Genomic DNA, 19,743 nt, shown 5'->3' with positions numbered 1-19,743 from the left:
AATGGTGCTGACATTCATAATCTTATTTTAAAATATCCTCATTCAGGAAAACATAATTATAGGTGCCATATTCCAATAATCCAATGTTGCATATTTTCCCAGACTTTAATAATGAACTCTGTCCTCTCCCTCTCCCTCTCCCTCTCCCTCTCCCTCTCCCTCTCCCTCTCCCTCTCCCTCTGTGTGTGTGTGTGTGTGTGTGTGTGTGTGTGTGTGTGTGTGTGTGTATAGGCCTGAAGTTAACATCGTTTGTGTCTTCCTCAGTCACTGTCTACCATATGTTTTGAGACAGAGTCTCTCAGTGAATCTGACTGGTTAGGGTAGCTGGCCAGCAAGCCCCAGGGATCTGATGCCCAGTGTTCATATCACAGGCCGAGCTGCCTTTTACTTGGGTGCTGAGGATCAAATGCAGGTCCTAATGCTTACTGAACCATCTCCCCAGGCCATGAGTGAACACTTTAGTTTGCCACATTAAATTTAAAATGTGTCTTCAGCCCTTCCTAATTTGTCTGCAGATTTCAAGTGTATGGAGGCTCTGGGCATGGAATCTGGAGAGATCCACTCTGACCAAATCACAGCATCCTCACAGTATGGCACCAACTGGTCTGTCGAGCGTTCCCGCCTGAACTACCCTGAAAATGGCTGGACTCCAGGGCAGGACTCCTATCGGGAGTGGATCCAGGTAGGTGGCACAAGGCTGGGCACAGCTGGGCTGGGAGACCTATGAGGCATCTGGAAAGGCTGGCAAATAGAAATGGATGCTCTGTCAACCACAGGAAAGAGCCCTGAACACCATTCAATCCACTCACACACAGTAGCAGAGCTGGCTTAGGTGGCCCCCCAGAAAACATTCTTCACTGCTCCTTCCAAAGTTTGAGTAGATACCTTACTACACATTCACTTCCTGTGTGGCCACAGTTCTATTTCATTGATGGAATACAGGAATTCTGTCTATAGGGTGTTTTAGATCTTTGTCTACAAGTATTGGGTTTGGGGTTTGATTGGAATAGAGCATGTTCTGTGTAGCAAATTAAGAGCATCTGCTAACTGTGTTCATAGACAAGTATGGAATCCTCATATGTGCATCTTCATTAGTGTTTCTGTTGCTACTGCCTGCTTTTACTAGGCTCCTGGATCCTTCCTTACTGCAGCAACACCACCACCACCACCCCCGGCACTGGTCCTCCTCCCCCACGTCTTCTGCTCTCACTGTTTCCCGGGAGTCATCCCTAGTACCATTCAGAATACCCATCCTTGCACAACCTTGACTTCCGGATGTATCCATCTGTATTATTTGTCTTCTTGTTGCAACAAAATATCCAACAAGAGCAACTTAAGGGAGAAAGGGTTTATTTTGGCTCAGTTCCAGGCAACCCAATCTGTCATGGCAAAGGAAGATGCAGCAGCCTGAGCAAGGGGCAGCTGGTCACATTGTATCAGGAAACAAGAAAGATGGATGCTGGTACTCAGCTCACTTTCTCCTTTTTATGCAGTCCAGGACCTTAGACCATGTTGTCCACTCTTAGGGATGTCTTCTCACCTCAATTAACCTAATCTAGAAGATCCCTTGCAGACATGTCTGAAGATTTGTTTTCTTTGTGATTCTAAATCCCATCACACAGGCAATCATGATTAACCATCTCGTCACCACCCAAGGCCCTGTGCTTGGGTTCATGGAGTCTGCACCATTATTTAATGAAGCATGTGTATGTGGATATTCTGTGTATGTGCCAATCAACTGGCCTAAGAGTAGACAGAGCCTGTCTTTCATTTATTGCCTGATATATAAAATGGACTAACTCCAGAGAGAGTCTCTATGCAAGGAGAAAACTGAGACAGTTTATCCTCTCCCATGTCCATTGCTGTTTCAGTCATTTGAGCACAAATATAGGATTCTGTTTTACTTTGCAAAGGTCAATATTAGTTTAACATACACTTAAAGTGAAAGCCCATTATGGGAGACTGAACTCATGCTAACCTCTGAATGATAACACGGAGCCATGTGGAAAGGGTGGGAAAAGATGAGGCCTCGCTCGGGATTGCTGAAGCCTGCTTAGATGAAGCCAGAGGTGAAATTAATTTGCTCATGGTAGCTTGTCTTTCCATGTCTCCAAACCCACCAGCGGTTCCTTGTGAATGACAGACGCAGCTCTGGGGGAAGCTTGCATTTTTGCAGTGCTAAGCATGTCTGCATGGTAATGCGTTTCTATTCTGGGTAACGTGGACCTTACTCAATAATGGGGCCCCTGTGGTCCTGCAGGGGTTCTGAAACTGCCGGAGTAGCAATTCTTCTCTACGAACCAGTTCTTCATTGGCGGAAACATAGAGACAAAATGGGCACTCCTGAAGCACTTGTCAAAGAGATAGGATCTTACATCATTTTTACTCGGTGCAATCTAAGATAGCTACAGAAGAATGCCATCTACCCTTTCTCTCGTGGAATAGTGTGGTTAGAAGCATGGCCATCATGCCTCCTCCCTCCCCCCCACCCCCCCCGCAAAGGTTTATTTCTATGCATATTCCTCCACCCCTAGCCTGGCTGGGGGCTCAGACCTCTACATACCAAACTGAGCAAGGGGTTGCTGTTATCTGAAATGTCTCTGTCAGTAAGGCAGAAGAGGAAGGAAACCAGGGACAGTTACCCAAGCTGTTGAAATTCCACATCTCCTTGCCAACTCCTTGTCATCCAGCCTCACTCAGCCTACCTCTGTGGAGGGAAAGGGCAAACTGTTCGGTGAATGCCCTGACAGTGGTGCTTCTCATAAGCTCTTCCCCCACTCTTGTTTGCTTCTGAGGTGTCCTGGCCACTTAACAGCTTTGGGACACTTTCCTTTTCTTTTTGAGGTGGTCTCTCCTGTAGGCCAAGATGGCCTTGAACTCACTATGTAGCTGAGGATGACCTTGAACTTCTGACCCTCCTGCCTCCCCCTCCTAGGTGTGGGAATCGCAAACATGGATCAAAACACCTGGTTTTATGTGGGGCTAGAGATGGAACTCAAGGCTTCCTAAATGCTAGGCAAACACCCTACCAGTGAGCCACATTTCCCGTTTCAACAGGAGGCAGATTTGGTTAAATCCCCTAATTCTAGGAAGGAGCTAAAACTCCTCCATTTCAAAAATAGGGGCACTGAGGCTGAGGAAAACCAGTAAGTATTGGTCACTCATGGGACCCTGGACTTAAAGTCTGTTAGGCTTCCCAGCCCCACGTGCTTCTTAATGTTACCAAGTGTGGTGACGTCATGGTCCATTTTCCTTCACACATGTGGATCTCTCTCATGAGTACCAGAGTCTGTCCTCTCCTTCCCTCTAGCTGAAGATGCTTATGTTGGCCACGTGTGGGGACTTCACCCCTCAGTGTCTACAAAAGGTGGCTGTCATGAATGCTTAGCGTCTCGTTCACATTGAGGTGACACGGTCCTTCTCCTTTGGCGTTCAGAGCTCATTTACACACTCATGTCTGTGATCGTGGCAGGAGCGGTTCTCATCCACCCATCACCTAATTATGAATAATTTCATGTGCTTCCAGCTTTTCTGAAGCTCCTTGGAAGTGGCTGGCTGGTTGTTTTCATCAGATAGATGTTTTATAAATTAACTAACGAGCGCAGCGTAATTCAGATGAAGGGCCAAGGCAGGCGCTGCTAATCACGCAGCACAGCACGTACGGCGGCACACACGTATGTGTCTATTTTTATGCACATGATTATGCAGATGACATTTGTCTTGATTTTCAGCTTTATCCCATTTTGCATGAAATGTGCCCCACAAAACACGTTGCTGTAGCAACAACTAGAACAAATACTTGCATGTGTTAAATTAATAAGCCAACATTGGAAACTGGCTTTCCTTAAAGACAGGAACAGCCTTCAGTTCCCATTGTTTTCTCTAGGAAATTACCAAGTAACGTTTTAAAAAAAAAAAAAACAACAATACATCGTTAGCTGTGGATATGAACGTCCACACTAGTGCTTCCTGTGAGATCCGTTGTCTGCCAGGAAACTTCAAAACAAGACAAGGAGCTGCCTGGTAAGAAGAAACATGAAGGGAAGTCCCGGCTGGAAGGTTCTCGAATGGCCATATCCTGCTCACAAGGCCACTTCACAAAAAGCTCTTGTTAGTGGTCACAGTTGAGCACAATGTAAAATTTGTTCATTTTTTTCCGGATTATTCCCTTCTGTAGCTTGTCCTTCTAGGCTACTTAAATTATTAACATGACCTTTTTCTTTCTTTGTTTCTAATGAAGCAATCACAGACTCATATTAACTGTGATGCAATCAAAATTCTCACTTTTGTACACATCATTACAGACTAACCTTAGACTCATGGCAATGAGGTCCTTCCCCACAAAACAACGATGTGGCCTTCAGCCACTGAAGCCCCACCAGTCCATGGCACTAGGAATCTCAGAAAAACACAGGCTGTGTTTTTCTTTTCTTCCACACATAGTACATATCATGTTGTATTTGTTCAAGAGACATGGTCTCATAGATCCTAACTATAGCCATTCACACACAAAGCAGAATTTAATTTGTTAATTATTCCAATGTTTTATTAATGATGGTGTTCACCACACTGTAAACAGATTTATCCTTCCAGCTTTAATTAAAGCTCTTGGGAGCATTTTCCTCAAAACAACTGTGACTTTCCCTGATTAAAATGCCAGGAGACAAAAAAAGAAAAGCTACTCTAAGAGACATAAGGCTGGGTGGAAGATGAACTCTGCTGATCCCAGATAAATAAGAATGGTACCAGGGACTAATCTATTGCCACCCCACCCCCAGTGACTTTAGAGATAGGATGATTTGATAAACCAACTCAGGCTGAAACCACTCTTCTCCAAAGGGGAAGGCATTGCCTTTTGTGGAAAAAGAAATGTTGTAGTAGGTTATGCTCCAGACAAGCAGAAGACGGCTTCTTAGCCATGTTCTGTTTGTAAGTTAGCCCTGGTGTAGACAGTTCACACTGGAGCAGGCCTCTGGGAAAGCAGTGATCAGTTATAATGTGATGAGATTCGAACCTGAGGATAACCAGAAGCATGGAATTGGGGCTGGGCAGATAGCTGTGCAAGCATGAGGTCCTGGGTTCCACCCTAAACCTTCATTTAAAAAAAAAAGCCTTCTATAATGGGGGTTGACTGTAAGCCCAGTATTGGGAGGAGGAAATAGGAGGACCCTGGGGCTTGCTGGTCTACCAGTCTAGCTCGTTTGAAGAGCTCCAGACTCCAGTGAGAGATCATGTCTCAAAAAACAAGGTAGACAGACCCATGTCTCATCTCTGGCCTCTACATGCACACAGACACAGACACAGACACAGACACAGACACAGACACACAGACACACACACACACACACACACACACACACACACACACACACACACAGTTTTTTAAGAGCAAAGACAAAACAAGTTGGACTTCTTTCAAGGACCACATGAAATAAAATTATGTTTTCTCTGGTAATCAACACTAATATACATTTTAATCATCTTTTAGGTAGAAAAAAAGTGCTTGCTTATTCAGTTAGAAGAGTGTTTGATTTGAAGTCCTTGCTTGTAACCTTTAGAGTATCCCCAAATTGAAAGTTAGAAACTGAAGTGACTTCTCTTAAAGTTGTTGTAGACTACCACTTGTGTTAACAATTTGTAGACAATGTTTGCTCTCCTATTGTACTGTCTGGATTGATCCTTTGTTCTCAGGTGTCGAGTATGGAGCAGGTACCTCATATGCAATCATTTTTGAGTTTTCACAAAATTGCCAGCATCTTTGGGGTTTACAATCTGTAACGCTTTCCTCACGATCGCTTCCATCTGCCAAATTGACTAATCCAGAATGTGTATACAGCAGGGTTATTCTGACTGTAAACACTCCATGTTTATAAACCAGACACACTAGGGGGTGCATTAACTCATTCAGATCATTAGCAAATTGCTGAAATTACAATAAAATGATACTTTATAAATCTGTAACTAGAGAACTGACAGAAATAGCTCACTGGGTTCCCCAAATGTGGAATGATGCTTGTAAAATATAGTCTTAGCCAATTTAGGGAAAATACAGGTGTTCAGTTCAATGTGCGTTCCTGTGTGTGTGTGTGTGTGTGTGTGTGTGTGTGTGTGTGTGTGTGGCAACTGCTATTGGTACTCTAAATGTTCACCTGCAAAGCATACAATTTTCTTTAAAAAATTCCTCCAGGTGAGTCTTGGCAAGTCCCTTTACCCTGAATCTGCACTGATTTCTGCTTCCCACATAGACCAGTGTTTTGCACAGGACTGATACCTGGGCTGTGTTCCTTCCAGAACATGTTACAGAAGCTCCTGGTCCTTGAGCCCCATTTCTTGAAGTTTGTCTCTGAGACCTTGGACTTTCACATTACAGGTCATTTGAAGGTCATAATGAGAGGTGCATTAAATTCAGAGTCCCAAGGGTTTAGGGGTGGATTTGATTGGGAGTAAACAGAAACTCGTGTAACATAATTGTTTCAATACTTTGACTGTTTTGTCAAGTAGAGGTTACCAAGATGGTTTAAATAACTTTGGTCAAGTTGACCACTTAATTCTGTTTTAGAAATCAGACAAATGATTTTGCTAATGAGCAGTTCATGTCAACACTCCCTAGAGAGCATGAATAATGTTTGCAAACAATGTTGAAAGACCCACAGTTGTTCACCGAGAACTGGAAGGCTGTGTACAGCACTCAGCTTGCTGCCTTGCCTTCTCGTTATTGTGATGACAGCGTCTTTTTTTCTTTTTTCTTAACCCACATTTACAGTTACATCCTGAAAGAGACTGTTTCTCCTTCCTAGGATAAATCAACTCGAAGTATAGGACTGAAAGTGGGTGTTACATCATTTTCTCTTTGTCTAGGTCCAAAGACCCTGAGATTTGCAGCAAATCAGAATGTTGACACCTTGTTCCTACTCAGTTCCTAGTAAGCTATGTAGAGAGCTGTGTCCATCTGAAGGTGATCTCGAGGACAGCAGCACTTTGGGTCCCAGCTGGCCCCTGCGTAGTTGCTGATTGGTAGACTGTTAACTAGAATCAACACTGTAGAAACCACAACTGTGATGCAGGACTGGATAATGTGTGGAGAAGTTTCTTAGTGTGGGTGGGACTCAAACTGTGAGGGATAGGTAGGTCGTGGGCATAGGGACTGCTCTGTGACTTGCAGGTTTTTGAACCCCTGGGGTACAAGCAAGAGTGCCCAGGTGCCTTCTCACACAATAGTTCCGACTTCCAAAAGACATTTGTGCAGATGTTTGGTTTTTTTCATACCCAGCCAAAAGTGACCATCAAGAGGATGCTCACAGCATCCTGGACTCCAGCTCTGAGTCATCAGATGGGGTGGGCTTCGGGAATGACAAGTGATTTGCTACCGGGTTTTTAGTGTTTTGTTTCTTTGTTTGTTTTTTAAGCTCCTTGATGTTGCTCTTTGAACAGGAGCCTGGTTCTTCTGTTTCCCAAAAATATAGATATATTTGTTTACCCTCTTCAGAAAAGTCACATCACTACTTCCCTGCTTGCTTATCTTGAGTTTCTCTATTTTTAGGTTTTAAAAGTGAACTGTTTTAACTAAACAAATACAGATGTTATTTTAGACTACTACACAATCACACTCAAAATGCACAGAGATAAGGATGAAACCGGGGAGCGGAAACAGTCCGGAATTGTCAGTCCTGAGCAACAAGACCTGGGGAAATGTGAATGAGATCAGCACATCTGGGGAGTGTGCACACAGACATGTTTTTAGATCCCCTGAAGCATGTCAATCAAAAGTTTATTGTTGTTGTCTTTTACGTTCCAACGTCCTCCAGAGTAGGGAACAGAGATTACAAAGCCTGTCTATTATTTATTAATTTATCTTTTCATAATAATACATTTTCATATCTGTAACCTAAACGACAGCCCATTAAGTGTTCCTAGTTACCAGCCAGCACCAAATCTGTGGACCAATGAGAAGGGAAGGCTGATGGCTTCACATCTGTTTTTGAGTGAAAAGGCTGTTCCTGTCTGCGGTCCTGAAAATTTAAAGAACTTCTGTTATTATACAATTGGGAATCCTCCGGGAGTAAAATGTTAATGAAATCCATAATGCTTGCAGATTTTATGATAGCAGTTTTAGGAAATTCCTTTGGTGAGGTTTGTTGATTTCTGTCCCAGTGGTAATAATTGCACCTTTTACAGAGTGTGTTAATGTCCGCATTTAGGAGCAACGGCTACATTTATGCTGCATGTAATGTAACACACCCACTCTTGAGCCTTAAATAACTTTCATATTGTAGTTTGGAAACCCCAGAGCAAAAACAAATATGTTCTTTAAAACTGAGAGAACCCCTAGGTCAAAACTTCTAGCATATTCACAAATACCTTCTCTGGTGATGGGAGAGAGGTCTGCATCCTGGCATCCGGGCTCAGATATAGAAGGAGATGCGGGGCCTCATAGCTCTTGGCTAATACGCCACTCAAAAGATCCACATCAACATGAGGATTTTAATCAACATCAAAAGAGCAGTTTGGGTTGCTGCTCTGAAACAAAACTGATGCTTGAGTGAGTGTATGTATACACAAGGATGTACACACCCAACCCCCATGTACAAACACATACAAACATATATGTATACAAAATACATATACATGTATGAGCATATATAAATTCATATGTACACATAAATACATATGTCTGTATGCACACACAAGCATTATACAAAATACAAGCACATGTGTGAGCATACATAAACACACATGTACATACAAATTTATGTTCCTGTATGCATGCACACAAACACACATGCATACGTGGGTTATTTCCTTTCTTCACCCTTTCCCTCCCCTTCCTCAGCCATCTAATCTCATTCAACTCTTGGTTCCAATAAAGAGAGAAAGTAGATTAAATTTTAAAATGCTCTGTATATCCCAATAGTAATAAAATGCATTATGCTTTTGTATTTCCAGCAGTTGACGAGAGTAGGCATTTGAGACTAATTGCACACATTATGACTAAGAATAATCACACATGTGTTTGTGCATGTGACTCGTGGTATTTTTTTTATCAGTTCTCTTTTCCTCAAGGGGTTAAAAATGCATTTATGACATTCTTCTAATTGCCTTGTGTCAGGAGAACAAAGCCATCATTGCAGCAAAGTTTTATTTTTCTTACAGTTCTAATGCTTGAAGCTTCTAACTACATTTTATGGATCTAGCAAAGAGGATAAATAAGCCCTTTCATTCTTTTAGCAAGCCTGAGAGGGCTATCGATACTGTTCTTCAGGGGGTAGGTGATTGGATAAGACAGCTTCTCGGGGCCTTTCAAGCATTTAAGATTCCATGATTCTATTAAAAATAAATGTACTCGATCAGCTAGTGCCCTGAGCTTGCCTAAGATGAAAATATAAATATGTGGAGCATAGCTGGAACTCATTTTAAACGCTATTGATAATGGTGTGAGGCAGCATGCAACTAATTTTCTTCCATTAAGAAAGTTTTTTCCCTTAGATCAAGTAATTGTTAGGGCTGCCTCTACCACGGAGCTGAGGAGCTCATGCTGAAACTCTGCATGTGGTGGGGCTGTTCCCCTGGGTTCTCCTGAGCTAGTTTGGAGGGACATGCAGCCCATGAGTGATGAGATGAAGTACATACATCTCTGATGGTAATGTCTGTGAGGCTGCGGCTTACCTACCGCTACAGCCTGCTTGCACCTTCAAGTCTGGCCAACACCCAGCCTCTATCTCTCCTTAAACAAAAAATCATGTTCATTTCTGAGCATCTGTAAGCTAAAAGACTACCCAGACAGATAAAGGAGAAAGCCACACCATGCACCAGCTTCCTGAAGAAAGACATCCTGGTTGTCTCTGGCTTCTAGACTTGAAGTGTTTACACACTGTAGATTGTGGTAAATCCCACCTCAGAGCAGAGAAAGACCAGACCCAGCCAGGCTCCTAGCTACAGGAGCAAGGACTTAGGCAGGACTTCAGTTTGAGAGGCCCTGGGAATTAAATACCAAATTTCTACTGGGAAATACTTAGGATAACAAAAAGAAGTTAGGAAATCACAGGAAATGTGAAATCATGATGAATCCTTTTGCTGTATTAAGAAGTGTGTGGCGCTTATAGGAAAAAGAATAAATAGCTTTTTTTAAGCACCCAATTTTAACAAAATAAAGTATGCGTGCAGTGAGCCAAATTTGGTGGTTATTTAAACATTTCCCAGAAAATCCAGACTAATGAAAAATGCGTAATGGAACTTATTACTCTGTTATATCAGTTGCTTTTCTTATTTCTGTGACACAACCTGATGTAAGCAGCTTAAGGAAGAAGCGTTATTCTGGCTTATGGTTTGGGGATACGGTTCATCACGACGGGGCTGGAAAGACAAGAAGAACAGGAGGCATCTGATTGTCACGCTGTATCCAGTCAGGGAGCAGAGAGAGGAGTGCTGGTGCCCGGCACCCCTTCACTCCTCTCTGATGCCCAGAAGGCGGAGGGGCTGCCTCTGATCAAAGACAGACAGGCAGCAGGTGTGTTTGCAGGAGTGAGGTTTTAAGGAGAAAAAGGGAAAGTCTGTGTTAGGATGAGTTGGTAAGTCCTAATTGGACAGGTTAGCCAGTGTAGTGAAATAATGAGTTTGTTTGCTGTTCCTTGGTGTTGTGTTTCAGGAATGAGTCAGATAAAGGACTAGACCTTGGGGGCTAGCTTTAGGAAGGGAAAGGAAAGGGCAAAACCTACTGAGCCATGTTTGCTGTGCATGGCTTGTTAGAGAGGCCCTCAGTATGGTCTTCCTCCCTCAGTCTACCTAATCTAGATGCTCCCTCGCAGACATCCCCAGAGTTTTGTCTCCTAGGTGATTCTGTGTCCCATCAAGTTGACAACTTTAGCCATCACGTGTTAACTTAGTGTTTTAAAGTATATTTTAAAAATCCAGATAAGTCATTGCTACTCTCAATGAACAACATTTCAGAGTGCAGATATTATATTATTCTATCGTTTAACATGTTTCCAACAATTGCATGCATGTATAATGTTCTCATTGTTTGTTTGGAAGGCATCCATACCACATGGAGTAATTTATTTGTTTAGCAGTTATCTAACAGATAAAAAATTGTGCACACTCACACATACAAAACATGCACACACACGTGTACACATGACACAGACAGAAGAGGAGGAAAGCAGTCAACACTCTTGTGTGTTTCTCGTAGGTTTCCTCTAAAATCAGTTGGCTGTTAGGTAGACGGATCTCATTTAGTGCAATAACCACGATGGTCGTTTCTCAAGCCTTCTGCCTGGACGTTCTGTGTCTACCAGGCAGTGTGAGGCACCAATGCATGCTTCCACCTGGAAACTCAGCTGCCCTTCCCAAGCTCCACAGTACAGTAACTTAGCTCTCTCAGAGGGAACCACTGCCGCTTTCTAGAAATGTTCACATAAAAATCTGGTTTCCACTTCACTTCCTGTGAAACGTCTAGATTGAGGATATTTGTGTTTCTCATTTTAGAGTCGTCTCAATTAAGGTCTTTTATTCAACATAATTCATACAGATTAAGAGTCATCATTCCACTTCGTTTTAATTCCTAGCATTTTAATTAAAACCACGTGAGGCAATGTGCTGTAATCCCTTAACTTTGCATCTCGGGGTATAACCCCCATGTAATTGAATTCTCCCTGATCAGAAAACCTGCAAAGTCCTGTGGGAAGAGAGAAGCTCTTCGAAACATTCTAAAGCATTTTAGCCCCGTATTTCTGCCAAGAAGTGCCTCCTCCACCTCTTACGTGTTTACACCCCTTGCAGCCTGGCCACCTGCATCAGACAGGTGACCTCTTACCATAGCCAAGCATACAGTTGAAGCAGATGTATCCAACCATCACTCAGCCAGTAAACTGCTTTCCACACAAGCATGAGGAACTGAGTTTGATTCCTAGGACCCACACAAGAAGTCAGAGTGACAGTGTGTACCTAGGCTCTCTGGGATGGGGAGGAGACAGGGAGGTTCCTGGGGCTTATTGACCTGCCAGCTGAGCCAAGTAGACGAAGGACACAGATCAGGGAAAAGACAATGTCTCAAAAAGAAAGGTGAAGAAGAGATCGAGGAAGATACTTGATGTTAATGTCAAACTTCTACACACATACACAATTGTGTATGCTTGTGCACACACACACACACACACACACACACACACTCACACACACACACCAGAATGGCTCCAGTGAGTGAATGCCAGCCACAGTTTCTGGCATGTTAGAGGACTCCCAGCTGAGCTAGGAGAGGGGCACACATCACAATACTACCCTGTGATGTCTGTGCTTGTGTCCCGTGGTTTACACGTTGTCAGCCAGACATATTTTTTTCATTGTGTGACCCGGGCTCAAATGCTTGAAATTAGCATCTGGCTTATTCTCAAAACATGGAAATAATTTGCAGTTGTGTGAGCTGATTGCCTTTGGACTGTGAAGGAGGCATGTGCTCCTCAGAGGGCTGCATGTTGCCATCTCTGTCCCTTTCTTCCGGGTGAGGTTCCAGTGGGTGCTCTCTCTCCTGCCACAGCCTAGGTTTCGTTTAGCTCAGCCACTGTGAGTTCTAATCACAAGTCTTAGTCATGCTTTGAAAGTGTGATTTAGAAAATCATCCCCTTCAGAAATGACTCTCAGGAAAAGAATCAGTATACCAACAGATTGGTAAGCTTCCTAGCCGGGAAATGCAGTCACAGCTTCATCTGTGTGTCGTCAACATGATCGGGCTAAGGGTGGTGACCCATGCCGGCAACGCTAGGGCTCTAGAGGCCTCAACTGTGAAGACAGGCGAGCCACACAGACAAACCCTGCCTCAGGCAAACAGACAAACAAAAACCAGAATGATGGTCTTTCCTCCAGAGACTGCGCAGAATTTGTGACAGTTGGCACGGAGCAGCCTGCTCCTTTCCCTCCGTCTTGTCTCTGGGCCACATTCATTATAACCTCAGGTTCAGCGATGCTGTCAGCTCCTGGCAGGATGTTTTATGCCAACTGGAAGAGTTTTCCCGACACCTGAACTCACAACCTCTCCATCAGCACATGAAACTCTCGTTACCGGGAGAGGCCCACCTACAATCACTGAGAAATGCAGGGAACATCGTGTGAAAGGAAGCTGTCAGAGTTTATAGGGCAGGTGACTGATGGAGGCCATTACTTCCATCTGCAAGCCTTTAGTTTCCAGACCACCACCACCACCACCACCACCCCCAATTTGTTTTTGAAACCAAGATTTTCGGCAAAGGAGTAATTAAAGGCATGATTGACTGTGGAACAGGCAGACGCTGACTATAAATGCTTATCTCTCGTCAGTCACTGAGGAATCACCCCACTGTAGCAAAAAGACGCACATGCACAGAACAGAACAACCACTTTGTGTTCGGGGAGGATCAGTACACGTGTGTGTGCACACGTGTGTGCACGCACACGTGTGTGTGCACACGTGTAGAAGCCAGAGGACAGCCTCAGGTGTCACTCTTTAGGAGCCGCTCACCTTGTGTTTGAGACAGGGTGTTGTAGTTGTTTGCTTACTCTTTGGCTTTTTGCTTTTGGGGGGCCCGCCACCCAGCTCCCACATAAATCACACGGAGACTTATTATTACTTATAAATGCCTGGCCTTGGCTTGGCTTATTTCTAGCTAGCTTTTCTTAAATTATCCTGTCTACCTTTTGCTCTGGGCTTTCATCTTTCTGCATTCTGTTTATACCTTTCTTTACCTCTTACTCAGTGCTGAATGTGTAGCTGGGTGCCTGGCCCCTGATGTCCTCCTCCTTTTCATGGTCGTCGGTCTCCCTCTTCCCAGATTTCTCCTCCTGTTTTTTCTCCCTGCCTGCCAGCCCCACCTATCTTTTTTTCCTGCCTTGCTATTGGCCATTCCACCCTTTATCAGACCAATCAGATGTTTTAGACAGGCAAAGTAACACAGCTTCACACAGTTAAACAAATGCAACATAAAAGAATGCAACATATCTTTGCATCATTAAACAAATGTTCCACAGCATAAACAAACATAACACATCGTGAAATGATATTCTATGACAGGATGCCTCTCAGACCTGGAACTCGCCAGATAGGTTAGCCAGGCTGACTAGTGGACTACAGAGACCCTTCTGTCTCCACCTTCCCTGTGCTGAGATGACAGGTGTGTGCCATTGCACCAGCTTTTTCTGTGGGCTGTGGCAGTCAAGCTCAGGGCCTCATGCTTGCACAGCACACACTTTGCTGGCTGAGCCATTTCCCTCCCAACCCAGAACAGCATTTTAAATAGAACTATTCCTTCCCCATATTTAATATTTGCTTGATTCCTTTAGTTTGAAATCTTTTTAAACTGCCAAGAAACTAGGAAGAGGGGTGTGTGTGTGTGTCTGTGTGTGTGTGTGTGTGTGTGTGTGTGTGTGTGTGTGTGTGTGTGTGTATTCTCCAGTGCTCCTTGGATCCAGCTTAGCTTTGCTTTTGCCTGGAGTCTGCCTGCTTTTTCTAGCCCCTCAATGATAACTCCTTACAGATTGCATTAGGTGACCATTATGACCTATGCAGTGGTACAGAGAATTTGATGTTACTTTTGCCAAAGTACAAGAAAGGTATGAGGGATTCCCAGGCCTCCGGGAGACAGCTCATACTTCCACACCATAGGGGATCAGGCTTGTCTTTGCTTCTTAACAGGAAGGTGGGGCAGGCAGGACAATGTCTTTGAGACTGTGAGATACAGCACAAGAGTTATTTCATCCTTGCTGCCCTTTGAGGCAACTTCCAGGAGAAGAAACACTAAGTTCCTGAGAGACCACTTGAGAAGTGAGTAACAAGGACCACTTCATGCAGGGTGGACCCGACCATCAAGACTCAGTGTCACTGCAGCTTTAAATAATGGTCTTTCAGAAGGACTGGGAAGTTTATGATGAGTTAGAACAGTCACAGTGTGAAGTAAGGATAAGAGTCATTGCATTCCTCCTTACAGGGGACGGTTAGTGGCCCAGACACTTTCATGTTGATTTTAATATCACACTGTTGGCTTTTGTTTAGAAGAAAGGAGTTTCAGATCTTGCCAACTATGCTGGACTTAAAACAGCATTGAATTTAAACACAAGGAACACTGGTGTCCCATCTGCTAAGGATCAGGGCTATATGGAAGTCATGAATTAAAACTGCAGAGGGCTGTCACACACACACACACACACACACACACACACACACACACACACATACATTACAAAATGACTAAGGAAAAACATCGTCACATTCTATTGGCCCGGGTGTGTGAGTTTGTATTATGTGAAGCTCATAAAGGCTGTGAGAAGTCACTACGTATTTTCTGCTGAAGAGAGGGGGAAGCTAAAGCTTGGATTGGATTGGCTAATTAACTTCCTTAGCCAGGTTTTTCTTCCCATGTCAAAGGTACACAGCCACTTCCTGGGTCTCTGCTTTGACCACCACATGCCAACCAGAAGCCCCCCAGTTTTCCTAAGCCCAGAATCTGCTGAGAAGTTCAGTGCAACCTGGACACTCTGTACGGAGATTTATTGTTTACTTGGCATTTTCTCTTCTTACTGCAGGACAAAATCTTGTAACCTTCCCTTCCTTTTAACACAACAAACAGACACACCAAACACTTATTTGCCTTATAAATGAATAATTGCCAGCCCCTGCCTTCCCTGCAGGTACAGGTTCAATCTCTTGCTCACACTCACTGACTTGTCCTTAATGTTTAAGGAGCCAACGTGGGGTCTGGACATCAGAGGGAACCCTGGGAAAGCCGCCACACCATGAATGTGCTGTTGTCTCAAATACTTTGTTTCTAGCCTAGGCATAGAACGTCATACAGCATGGAGGAGAATATTGCTGGCCCAAGAGAGTAACTCAGACAGGGAGTGCATCTCTCCTTCCTGGGAATGCCTGGTGTCCCAGAGGCAGGAAAAGCAACTGAGCAGTGCAGTGTATGGTGCTGAGCTCAGAATTAAATCACAGTGGGGTCTGCCCTGCCTCCATCACTATCAGATGCTACATGGTCTGGATTCCTGCATGTCACAAAGGCCCACAAAGGAGGATATGTGTATATGGAGTATATGTATGTCCCTGTGGTCTATGTGTGTATATATGTAGTCTCTCTCTCTCTCTCTCTCTCTCTCTCTCTCTCTCTCTCTCTCTCTCTCTCTCTCTCGTGTGTGTGTGTGTGTGTGTGTGTGTGTGTGTGTGTGTGTGTGTGGGTGTGTGTGTGGGTGGTGGGGGACATGTGGATGGTATGTGGTATGATATGGTGCGGTGTGGATATGTGTGATATGTGTCCAGTGTGTATCTTGGTATATAGTGTAGTATGTGTATGATATGTAGGTATGGGTGGGTGGAGGGGTAGCTGTGTGCACATGGACATGTGCTCACATGGTATATATCTAGTACGTCTCTCTGGGTGTGATGGGAGTATGTGGTTGGTGTGTGACATGCGTGACTGTGTGATATGTCTTTGTAGGTAGGAGAGTGCATGTGGTATGTGTGTATGTCTGTGTTTATGATATGTGTTTTATTAATGTGCATATGCGTGGTGTGTATGCATATATGTGGTGGTTTTGTGTGATATGTGGGGGAGGGGCTGGGGAGAAAAGTCACCCTTGTTCTCTGGTAAATTCTGCCAAGAGATCCTAGACAGAAGAGTAATATTAATCCCACTTGTAGGCGACTGGCCATTCCTTTTGTCTCTATCTCATCAGGCCTGGCCACTTCCTCAGCCAGTCTCTCCCATCCTGTGAGGAACAGTTTGAATGCATCACTTGACCTTTTCAATAAAGCCCTTTCTATTCCCGACCCCAGCGCTTTTCCCCTTCTCTGAACCCTGTGGTGCCCTGTTGCTCTCACAGTGTCAGTTTTGACTTCACTCTTGACACCATCGTGGGTGACATACCACATTTCTGTGCATGCCTCTGCACATCCAAGAGTCCTACCGAGTGTTTGAATATACGGGGTGACACGGCATTATCTGCACACGTCGTGTCCTTCAGTCCTTCGGTTTGGTTTTGCCCTCTGCATCAGAGCATCTCTGAGGCCGTGGAGCCTGTGGCTGAGCTTATGTAGCTTGGCTCTGGCTCCTTTTGTGACTCGTCAGAGTCTAAGCAAGGCTCACACTTGCTGGGTGTCTCCTTGTTTCTGGGCAACGTTAAGGGATGATTGGAGACTTCACTGTTCTCACTGAACCAAAGGGGGACTGCTAGTCAAAGACTACCTCAGAATTAAAATTTTCTTTTTAAATGTGTTGCTTCTGGTTTGTGCAAAAGAGATTAACCTGAGAATGGAGAACTGTCCCAGAATCAGTTGCAGCTACACCCAGAAGTTTGTTTTCTCTTAATCTAACTATGGTCAGAGAATCCATGCAAGCAGCTAGATGACCAGGGAAAGTTGGTTCTCCTGTCTTGCACTTAGAAAAACAATTCATAGCCATCAACTTATTTTTCCACCATATAATAATATTCAAAGTGGATGCTTCCAGTAGCCCTGAGTGGGGTTTAAGTTCATCAACAAGGTAGCCACAGAGGGTCTCATATTTCCTGTAACTGCACAAAATGTTTAATTTCCAAAGAAGGGCTGTTGGATCATATTTTTGCTGCCTCAGAATTTGGGGAGCAGCATGGGGGTGCCATGAGCCACACAGGGTGACTCTGGACAAGGAAGCATGTCACTTGGCTTCTCAGTAAATTTGTCTATAAAACTTTCCTTGTTTGATAGGAGTGTTGATGGAGGTAATGCATTTAAATTTAGCCCTTAAATGAAATACCCTAAATTCAAAGGCTGCAATGCAGATCTCCTATTAAAAAGAACAATCTTAGTTACCAGCATTTTTTCCATGTAACACAATAATCATGACAAAATAATATAGGTAGAGAATTATGTTATTAACCATTAGAGGATTATGTTATTAACCTTAGGTGGTTGGGTTCTGATAAACATCTATAAGAAGCCAGAGACCCTGCGTTTCAGGCAGACAATGGTCAGATGCTGCGAATTAGCCCCACTCAGCCTAGAATAGCTGAGGTCCACATGCCTGACTAGGTCAGAAAACATGTGTTTTATCTAAGGAAATGAGACAATTACTTAAAAATATTTTCTTTAGCTTTAGTATCAACTGATGAATTAAACAGCCTTGAGTCATCAGAGATGTTCTGAAGAAAAGCCGCCATGGTCTTCCCCTTGCTACAGACTTTCCGGTTTTTAATCAGGCCTCAGTTCTTTGTCCTTTATTTTCTCAGGCTGTTGTGCGGGCCTGCCAGGGGAGCATTAAAAGCTGATAAATGCTCCCTTGCCAATGCTCACTCACGGGGCAGTATTTTATTGAGCAAGGCAGATTTTCATTTTGGAAATGAGGTTTTCCACATTACATTACCGATGGCCGGTTGTGCACAATCATGGCAAGCAGCGGCATGCGTTTCATGGCTGGGAGGCTGCGAGCTGGGTGATTTACTATACAATGCTGAGACATGCTGCTTCGTCCTCTGGTGATTCTCAGTAAAATGTGGGCTTTTTCCTTGCTTCTCTTTATCTGGGGAATGTGTTTCCTGTTATTGTGAAGACAATGCCTTTGGCCATAAAATGTTTATTCTTGTAGATCCCTAAAAGAAAGAACAAGGAAGAGGTCAGGGAACCCAGAGCCTTCAGGGGTCTCCTGCAGTAGGACCAACCATGCTCCCTATCCCATGCCTAAAATGAAAAGCTAGAGATTTTCTTTTCTATATGTGAAAATAAGATATGGATAGACAATCAAGTGTCATAGAGTTTTATACCAATGCTGGAAAGAGGGTGTCTTATTGAGTCGCTTATGTTCATCGAGCTGTGCAAACTGGCTCAGAAGCAGTGACTAGCACTCCCAAGGAGTCTGATGGACTTCTGAAGATAGCACACATACCACTGGATACTTTCCAGATGTGGATGTGTGTCACACCCCCAGTGGGAAATGCTCAACGAGCTGAGAGAATGCATTTGATGTTCACTTGCACATGTGCCGACCCCCACTCCATATCCCTCCCTGTCCCCCTTCATCACAGAAGTCCCCCAAACTCAGAAGTAAAAACACATCCATCTTCTCCTCAAAAAACAGCTAGGGAGTGAGGACCGCTGTCTAAAATTCAGAAGATGGTGCATGAAGCAAAGCTGCTTGGGTTTGGGGAGCACATGACCTGATTGCATACCTGCGAGTCTGGGTATTTATGGGGAAAGAGAGTAATGTTCAGGAAGGGAACCCAGCAGAACACAGAGGGGCGCACTGTGAAGAACGGCCCTGCACAGTCCTGGCCTCTCTACCATTCCTGCTGTTTGTCCTGAGTGCACCATTCCTGTGTCCTGGGAGGTAAGGTTGGTGAAAGCACAGCATAGATCTAGGCCACGATGGATCTGGACATTCCAGATTGTCCCCATGGCTGCTGATCACTACCTTTCAGTTGTGGAAATGGAGGGTTCAGCAGAGTCTGTGCATCTCAGATGACAGTGTCTGCGGTGGTGTGTGAAGCAGAGCTGGCTCTTTGGTGCTTGCTAATTCACCCTTTCATTTCTTCATGGTCAGTTCTGCTCTTCCCACCCCCCAACCCCCAACCCCCCAAAAAAGCATTCTTTCTCCTCCTGTCTGCTTGCAGATTCCTGCTGTGGAATCTTTGCTACACATCTTGGACATCATAGTCAGCTGTGGAATGTCTCCCTCCCTCTCCCCCTTCCCTTCCAGTTCTCTGATAACATTGTTTGCATCTTCCCTTGCCTGCTTCATACGATGTTTGCCAGCC

General features: G+C 44.2%; 1 protein-coding gene across 3 annotated transcripts in view; it reads left to right on the top strand.

Moving 5' to 3' along the window:
* The window catches only part of Nrp1 (neuropilin 1), a 156,849-nt gene that overhangs the window by 81,418 nt on the left and 55,688 nt on the right, over positions 1–19,743 (top strand). For all 3 annotated transcript variants that reach the window (XM_052728030.1, XM_052728031.1, XM_052728029.1), the window contains exon 7: positions 516–682. In XM_052728030.1, the coding sequence (XP_052583990.1) occupies positions 516–682 (167 nt within the window). The remainder of the gene's footprint in view (positions 1–515; positions 683–19,743) is intronic.

This window comes from Peromyscus californicus, unplaced genomic scaffold (genome assembly GCF_007827085.1).
Source record: "Peromyscus californicus insignis strain IS unplaced genomic scaffold, ASM782708v3 Scaffold_8__1_contigs__length_139910024, whole genome shotgun sequence".
In the NCBI taxonomy this organism is placed as follows: domain Eukaryota; kingdom Metazoa; phylum Chordata; class Mammalia; order Rodentia; family Cricetidae; genus Peromyscus; species Peromyscus californicus.
This window is presented reverse-complemented; position numbering and strand designations above follow the sequence as displayed.